An 8,989-nucleotide genomic window follows, 5' to 3' on the forward strand; every position below is an offset into this window, starting at 1 on the left:
CGAAAAATGAATTTGGTTTCGGTTGCTAAATGAAAATGGTTCTTTTTGTGACCAAATTAAGTGTTTTTTAGTTATAAAATATGCTTTGGTCACTAAATATCTTTCAAATTTTTAATTTCTCACTCCTTGCATGAAACTCTTTACAATTGAAAACCTTTCACTCAATGAAATTCTAACTCTTTCACTTTCTAAAATCTTCCCCTGTGTCACTCATTGAAATCTCTCACTCCTTTTCACAATCACACAAACTCACTCACTTCTCATCATCACAAGAAATTCCCCATTCCCATTGTGTCATCCTCCAATGTCACCATAGTAAGTCATTTCAATATCTCATTCTTCACATCCTCTGGTCAATACTCATCCTTGAAACTCCACCCTAACTCTCAACCCACCACAACCAAATTATGGCCCATTGAAACTTGGCTTCACCAAAATCATGTTTATACCAACAGAATTTAAAACAACTTAAAAACAGAATCTAAAAGAGATCAGAGCAAAAGAAATGCACACAAGCAGTTTATACTGATTCACTCTTACACCAAGAGCTACATCCAGTCCCCAAAATTTGTTGGGTTTCTACTATGCAATCAAAATTATATTACAACACAAATCACCAAAAGAGCGACCTTGAGCCCTTCAAGAAACACACTCCTTTTGGCACAACAATCCACAAAAACCAAAACACCCTTTGCACTACAAGAAAATCATGAAGTAGAAACCAATTTTTAGAGACCAAAATAATTAGTTGCAATAGTAACTAAATTAGAGACCATTTTAGAAACTAAAAAAAAAATTTGGTTTCTAAATTAGTTTCTATTATTGTTAAATAGTTTCTAAATTGGTATCTAATTAGCAACCAAGATTTTAGAGACCAAATTTAGAAACTAAATAATTGGTAGTTAAAACATTGGTTGCTAATTAGATATCAATTTAGAAACTATTTAACAATAATAGAAACTAATTTAGAAATCAAAATTTTGTTTAGTTTCTAAAATAGTCTCTAATTTAGTTACTATTGCAACTAATTATTTTTGTTTATAAAAATTGGTTTCTATTTGATGATTTTCTTGTAGTGTTGATTCTGCACTTACACCCAATACAAAAATACAGTAATCAAGGAAGAAGAGAATAGAATACACCTGGGTATTACAAAGCTTAAAGATCAGAAGTACACCCTAATCCTATTTAACAAACTTGAAAATCCAAAGGTTGATGTGAATCTTGAAAACTTCAAATTGAATTTGCACTATGATTTCTCAAAACTATTTTTTTTACATTCCACACTAGTACAAAAAGGTAGATTAACGACGGTTAAAATCAACATTTAAAAACGGTTCCAGAACCGTCATTATTACAGGCGTCGTTAAAAGGTATGGACTTATAACGACGGTTCTGAAAACCGTCGTTAAAGGTGGTTTGTGTTTTTTAAAAAAAAATTTACACGACTTTTAAAGACGGTTCCTCTAGGAACCTTCGTTGTAAATAAGGATTTTTAAAGACGGTTCCAAGTGGAACCGTCGTTATATGTATTGATTAAAAAAAAACTTATTTTTTAAAAAATCTCAAACAACCTGCATAAAGTTTTCAAAATCCAGAAAATAAAAACATTTCAAATCATAATTTAAATATAAAAATTACATACAACAAATTATAACATAATACAAAAAAGTTTGGTAATATATGAAAAAATTTGTCATTGTAATGATTTATCTATACTAGAGTGTTATACATGGTTACAAAATACTTTGACCATGTTGTTCTCACATACTCCAATGCTTCTAAATCTAGCGGGTGTTGGTCGTTGAAAAACTGACATTTGAAATATTTTGAATTAGTGCATGAATAATAAATCTCAAATTTTAAAGTGTTTATTGTATTGAGATATTACCTTATCCCAACCTTTCTTAATTTCATCTTGCAAAATAGTCAACATCCACTGCATAACATAATAACCGCACTCATAATTTTGAGGTTGCCTGTTGGACTGCATGTGAAAATAAATGTATTAAATGAATGAGTGAAACACATTAAATTAAGGGAACAAATATACTTTAAATACCTTAAGGTACGTCCAAGTGAGTTTTTGTGCGTTTGAAGTTCTCCTCCCACACAACATATTATATCCAGAGTAAGCACTAAAATAATAAGATTTCATGTTAGAATACATAACATTATATAATATATAATTAATAATAAATGTTAAATGAAACTGTCGTACCTATCTATAATGTTTTTAAAATAGGCAGGAGGTTTTTTATGCAAGGAGCAAAACCATGCAGCGGTATGATCTTGAACAAATATGATCAATAGTTGCCAATGATGCCTGTATAACAAATCAGTTAATTAGTTTCTCTTATTTCAATAATTTATTAAAACTTATTTAATAAATAAGAACTTACTCATGGAGGTACGGAGCAAAATAAATGTGTTTTCCACCATTCTTTAAGGCAGTGGTGATGTATGTTTGTGTTTTCGACTTTTTGTTTCCAATTGATTGAGTGATTTGAGGGTCTAAAAACCCATATATATTGTGTTTCCCCTCATCAAAGCATAATCCAAAAAGATACCTAAATTTCAATAAGTTAGTACTAATATATTTAATAAATCAAAAGTATAAAGATTTTAAAATTTGAACTTACATCATCCATAATTGCAGAACTGTTATGTTAATCTCTTGATCTCCGGATGCAAGGTCCAACAAATCAGACATTTGAACGTACAACGGTAGATTACTATGCCTTCCAAAAACATTGGCATCCCATGGAACCTCTAAGACGATTGTATCTAAAGTTGTAGCAACTTCCACCAATGCCGCCAGAGGATCATCAGTGGAGACTATTTTCTTCTTTCCCAGAGGCAAATTTGTCTTAGGTTCCTGCTACTCATCAAAACAAACAAATACTTAAATTAGTTAGAATGTAATATATCTGATATATAATTGTTTTAATATTAGTGCAAATATATACCATAGAGTCTATAGGTCTGACGAGATGTCTAGGCCAGGCAACGAAAGTATGTAATGCCTCTGCCACAATTGTCACCTCTGATGTCGGCACAGGAACTGCAAGATCACCATAAAGGACCTTCTCCACCGTGACCTTCATGAAATTAGAAGGAAGACGCACATTGTGTAACATTGTGACCCCTTCATAACACTTACCCAAGGCAACGAATCGGGTCAAAGAATTACACTCAACATATAATTCGCATTGGCTAGTTGAGCCAAAGTCATCCCCTGATAGATCAACTGCCGAACAACTCCCTTTAGTGCTGACTTTCTTAATAGGAGGCGGAGGTGGTTCATCTTCTACCATAGTAGGTGGTTGCTGTGAGTGTCCTAAACCCTCCCACTGCTTTTTGAACTCCATTTCCATTCGCGCACTAAACTCCTCCATGAAGCTTTCTTTAAGCTCTTGAGTTACCTCAGCCTTTAACTGCTCACGTAGTTGTAGTAAATACTCTTGGTTAGGTTCATTGGACAATTGTTCCTTGCTGTGTGATGGAGGTCCAAAGTATGACCGAATCCTAACCCCATATCCAGCTACACGAACACGTCCAGGGTGTTCAGGTCGTCCGAGAGCAACATTAAGAATATCATTGCGACCACATGGTTTAAAAGTCCCCTGTGTTGATTGCTCATTAAGAGAATCCTAAAATAAATGAAAAGAAATTGACAAACTTCAACACATTGAATTTAAAATAACACATAGAATTTAAAATAACACATTGAAAAGAAATTGTCAAACTTACAACGCGTTCAACTGTTTGTTCTGTAGACTTAGAACTCCATGTCCCTAATGTGTTTATACGGGCACCCTTCCACATCTCATGTCGGAGTGGTGGGGATGGAGGTCTTAAAGAATCTACACTATTCATTTCCTCAATGGAAGTATAACGTGCTTTAATCTTTTCTTCAAGCATCTTCTGCTCTAGCAACTTATAACCACCACGAGACAATAAGTGTGGGGTATCATTATGTGCCTGATTGGCTTTTGCTTTGTTCCGAACCTCCTATCATAACACTCAAAATTTAGTAATACGTTAATATAAACTATATTCAAATATAAAAGTGATACTAACCTACCATTTTTCAGTTTGTCGAATATTGACAAACTGCTGCAAAGTTTCTTCATCAATGGATGTATATTTTGCACAAGGATTTTCTTCTTTCCTTTTCCCATATATATAATCTGTTGTCAATTTTGATTTGAACTGACAAAACTTGACACCCACATCTGAAAGAACCTTTGCTTTCAAGGTTTCCACATTCGGGATGTTGTAATGCGTCTACATTGTTTGAAAGAATTAGTTCATAAACAAAAACAAAGTATAAAAGAACTTTAGATTGAGCAAAGTAAAAACAGTTACATACCAGAATATCTTGCCAAATCATGTTTTTCTCGTGGTAAGTCACGTGATCCCAGGACTGAGTTAAGATAGAGATCCTTTCACGAGATAGTACTCCGAGATAACTCCTATATTTCTTTGCATGTTGCCCAGTGGGCACACCAGTGTGGATATCAATAGACAAAGGTATTTTGTCATCTTTAGTTATCTTCTTAAACATATTCTTTAATCTTGTAGGTCCTCTACCAGTTTTTGAATGGGAAACTTTATCATCTGCCATGTTCCTGTTATCAAAAAAATATAATAAGCATCAAAAATATGAAATATAATGAAAATGAAATATATTGTAAAACTAAACATGAATCACATGTACATACAAATATATATTCCTTCATCATGATCATTTCGAGTTGCATGTACAACATCAGCAACATCCTCGTACTCTTTATTGATGGTCGTTAAGTGATTCAATCTCACAAATGTCATTGTTTGTATCTTCTGGGTCATTATGTTGTTTTTTTCCATGTAGCACAACAGACCAGTGGTCAGACGTAGGATCTTGGATATAGAAAACTTGGGAAGCTTGATGTGCCATTATAAATGGTTCGTCATGATAACCTATCTTTCGAAAGTCAACCAAAGTCATTCCTGATTCATCAACTTTGACACCAGTCTTATTGTCAACCCACTTGCATTTGAAAACAGGTACAGTAAACTTGGTATAATTAACTTCCCAAATCTCTACTATGACACCATAATAAGGCATTGATCCCACAACAGAATTTTGATCCTTTGCAGTTGAAAACTGCATAGACTCTGCCTCCAAGGTGACTCCGCTATTTTGCACTGTACTTCTATCATCTTGAGACTTTGTGTAAAACAAACAACCATTTACTTCATAGCCAGAACAACATAAAACATCAAATTTGAGACCGTTTGCAAGCCATGTTAATGTTTCAGATGCTGATGGATCATTCATTATTTGTTGCTTAAACCATGACATGAAAGTTTTGTTATGCTCAATTAACACGCATTTTTCTGATTGTCTTGGATTTTTATATTTGACAATGTCTTTGTCTGTATCTAAGTATGGCAACACCTCATCAGTGTTATTCAAGATATACAAGTGTGCTTGCAGAACCTCTTCTCTAGATTTGCTTATGACATGTACACCTCTTGATGATTTACTTATGAATCTACGAGAGTGCCAACCTTTTTCAGGAACTCCTATACATTTGGCTTTTGACATGTACTCGGAACAAAACTCAATAGATTCTTCTGAAATGTATCTTTCAATAATGGAAGCTTCTGGACGACATTGATTCTTCACATATCCCTTCAAAATCTTCATGTATCGTTCAACTGGATACATCCATCGCATATAAACTGGCCCACACAATCTGATTTCTCTTACAAGATGAACAACCAAGTGTATCATAATATCAAAAAAAGATGGAGGAAAAAACATCTCGAGTTGACACAAGATAACAATTATTTCTTCTTCGAGTTCATCCAACTTCTGAGAGTCAATCTCTTTACTACATATGGAATTGAAAAATGAACATAGTCGAGTGATTGTATGCCTAACATTTTTGGGCAAGATTCCACGAATAGCCACCGGTAGTAATTGTTGCATTAGAACGTGACAATCATGTGACTTTAAGCCAATTAGTTTCAAATCATTCATAGATACAAGACTCTTCACATTTGAAGAGTAGCCTTGTGGTACCTTAACACCTTTAAGACATTCACAAAAACTTGTTTTCTCTTTCTTTGACAAAGTGTAACATGCTGCAGGCAAGTATGTACGTTTACCAACTTCTCTCGGTGCCAATTCCTCTCGTATATTCATTTCAATCAAATCCAGACGTGCATTCACACCATCCTTTGTTTTGCCTTTAATGTTCAGAAGTGTTCCTATTAGACTGTCACACACATTCTTCTCTACGTGCATTACATCTAGACAGTGTCTAACATCTAACTTACACCAATACGGAAGATCAAAAAAGATTGATCTCTTCTTCCATATTTCACTCACAGTTTGCTTCTTCTTCATTTTTCCAAAAGTCACAGTAACATTTTTGATTTTTTCATAAATTTCAACACCACTTAAGGGAGTGGGACAAATGTCATGTTCTTGGTATCCGTTAAAAGCTTTTTTCAATCGACGATACGGATGATATTTCTTTAGAAATCTACGATGCCCAAGATACACAGTTTTTCTTCCATGTTTCAACTGCTCATAAGATGTCTTGTCTTGACATATTGGACATGCTCTATGGCCTTTCGCACTATAACCTGACAAGTTCCCATATGCAGGGAAGTCATTGATAGTACAAAACAACATCGCATGCAATCGGAAAGATTCATTTTTAAACGCGTCAAACACATCAACCCCTTCATTCCACAATAATTTCAAATCTTCAATCAATGGATTAAGATAAACATCTATGTCATTTCCAGGTTGTTTTGGACCAGAGATCATCATAGATAACATCATGTATTTACGGTTCATACACAAAGCAGGAGGTAAGTTGTAAATCACTAACAAAACGGGCCATGAACTATGATTACTACTTAAATTTCCAAAGGGATTCATTCCATCAGTTGCCAATCCAAGTCTTAAGTTTCTTGATTCTTTTCCAAATTCAGGAAATTCTTTATCAATATTCTTCCATTGCAAAGAATCAGCAGGATGACGAAGTATTCCATCACTTTTTCTATTATCTGCATGCCACCTAAGGTTTTTAGCATCATCTGTATTTGCAAACAAACGCTTAAGCCTTGGAATTATTGGAAGATACCAAACAACCTTAGCAGGAGGACCTTCTTTTGTGAATTCATCAATTTCATTATTCTGACCAACTTTAACCTTATAACGTGACAAACCACACCTGGGACACCTTCTTAAATCTTCATACTCATTTCTGTATAAAATACAATCGTTAGGACATGAATGTATTTTTCTATACTCCATACCCATTGGACAAAGTATTTTTTTGGCCTCGTAATTTCGATTAGGCAAGGTATTTCCTTCTGGAAGCATGTCCTTAAGCAATTGAAGCAATTATGTAAAACTTTTGTCAGTTCATCCATTCATTGCCTTCAAATTCATGAACCTTAACACTGCAGATAATCGTGTGAAATTAGTTGAACCAGGATACAAAGGAGTCTCTCCATCATTAGACATATTTTTGAAAACTGCATTAGCAAAAGATTCTGCTCCCACATCACGAATCATGTCTTCTAATCTATCATCCATTGAGAAATGAACTTCCTCGGAACCTCCGTGCACACTTGGCAAGTCTAACAATTCACCATGCCACGTCCATGTTGTATAACTTTTCAAAAATCCATCACACAAAAGATGTTCTCTAATTTCGAAAACACTTAATATTCTTCCATTTAAACAATTGACACAAGGGCACCTTATCCTTACTTCATTCTTATAACTAACGACATTATGTTCTGCGAATTGTATGAATTCTTCCACCCCTTTTTCGTAAGTATCACTTATTCGTGGTGTATTAATCCAACTCCGATCCATAGAACTGCCAAACTAACAACCAGTGTGGACTCACAACCAATGCGTTTAATATGTAATCATAAATAAATAAATCAAAATTGCCGAAGGTCGGACACCTTCGGACTCAGAACCAGTGCGTTCAATATGTCAAAACAATATATAACCATTAAAAAATAAATCAAATTGCCGAAGGTCGAATACCTCCGGACTTAGAACCAGTGCAGATTAAATATCTCAAAACAATATATAATCATTGAAAGTTAATCAAAAGCGTCGAAGGTCGGACACCTTCGGACTCAGAATCAGTTCGTTCAATATATAAAATCAATACTTAACTCAAGATAAACACTTTCAAATTATAGTTAATAATAGACAAAATATACTAACCTCAAAAGAGGCGGCGGTCGCGGTCGGAGGGCACGGTGGGAACAATGACGCCGCTCAAAGGAACGGAGACGCGGCAGAACGGCAGCAGCAACCGGCAGTCGGCAGCAGCAACCCTTGCGGTGGGGTTACGGTGGGCGCGGCGGGGTCGCGGTGGGGTTTCGCGCGGTCCGCCTTGGGGGTCGCGGTGGGATCGCGGTCGCGCGGTGGGGTTTCGCGCGGTCCGCCTTGGGCGTCGCGGTGGGGTCGCGGGTCGCGGTGGGCGCGGTCGCGCATTGGGCGTCGCGGTAGGGTTTCCCACGGTCCACGTACGGCGTCGCGGTGGGTGTCGCGTACGGCCTTGGGCGTCGCCGAAGAGGCGCGGTGCGGCGCGGTCCGGCTCGGTCGACCTGTGAGGCGGTGAGATGGCGCGGCGCGGTCGACCTTGCTGCTAGGTCGCAGAAGAGGGCGGTGGGCGGCTAGGTCAAGAGTGAAGAGGTCACGAGCGGTGGTCGGCGGCGAAGTCGCTCCGGTGGTCCGCGGCAACGATTTGCAAGCCGTAGTGAGGAAGAAGGCAACGACAAGAGTGAAGATGAGAGTGTGAGAAAGAAGGAAATTAATTAGTTTAGAGCGGGAAGGGCTTTTAACGACGGTTCTGGCGCGAACCGTCGTTGTATGTCTCAAGTCCAACTTTTAACGACGGTTGTGGGGCGAACCGTCGTTAAAAGTGCAAAAAAAATTCAAAAATTT

At 36.6% G+C, this 8,989-nt stretch overlaps 1 protein-coding gene across 1 annotated transcript; it reads right to left on the reverse strand.

Moving 5' to 3' along the window:
• Positions 1-1,565: 1,565 nt before the first annotated feature.
• Positions 1,566-7,897, reverse strand: LOC137838339 (uncharacterized). The gene is made up of 9 exons (XM_068647585.1): positions 7,495-7,897; positions 4,828-7,167; positions 4,376-4,623; positions 4,114-4,290; positions 3,754-4,014; positions 3,201-3,653; positions 2,970-3,101; positions 2,753-2,881; positions 1,566-1,574 (listed from the first exon to the last, which is right to left on the reverse strand). Exons 1-9 carry the CDS (start codon positions 7,895-7,897, stop codon positions 1,566-1,568), a joined length of 4,152 nt encoding a protein of 1,383 aa, XP_068503686.1.
• Between the last annotated feature and the right edge of the window lie 1,092 nt (positions 7,898-8,989).

The sequence above is a fragment of the Phaseolus vulgaris genome, chromosome 4 (assembly GCF_000499845.2).
Source record: "Phaseolus vulgaris cultivar G19833 chromosome 4, P. vulgaris v2.0, whole genome shotgun sequence".
NCBI classification, from domain to species: Eukaryota; Viridiplantae; Streptophyta; class Magnoliopsida; order Fabales; family Fabaceae; genus Phaseolus; species Phaseolus vulgaris.

Coding starts and splice junctions, on each gene's coding strand:
- LOC137838339 (XM_068647585.1), bottom strand. CDS start 7,897: ATGGATCGGAGTTGGATTAATACACCACGAATAAGTGATACTTACGAA. Junction 4,015..4,113: donor AAGAAACTTTGCAGCAGTTT/GTCAATATTCGA, acceptor GTGTTATGATAG/GAGGTTCGGAACAAAGCAAA. Junction 2,882..2,969: donor TCAGACCTATAGACTCTATG/GTATATATTTGC, acceptor TTTGATGAGTAG/CAGGAACCTAAGACAAATTT.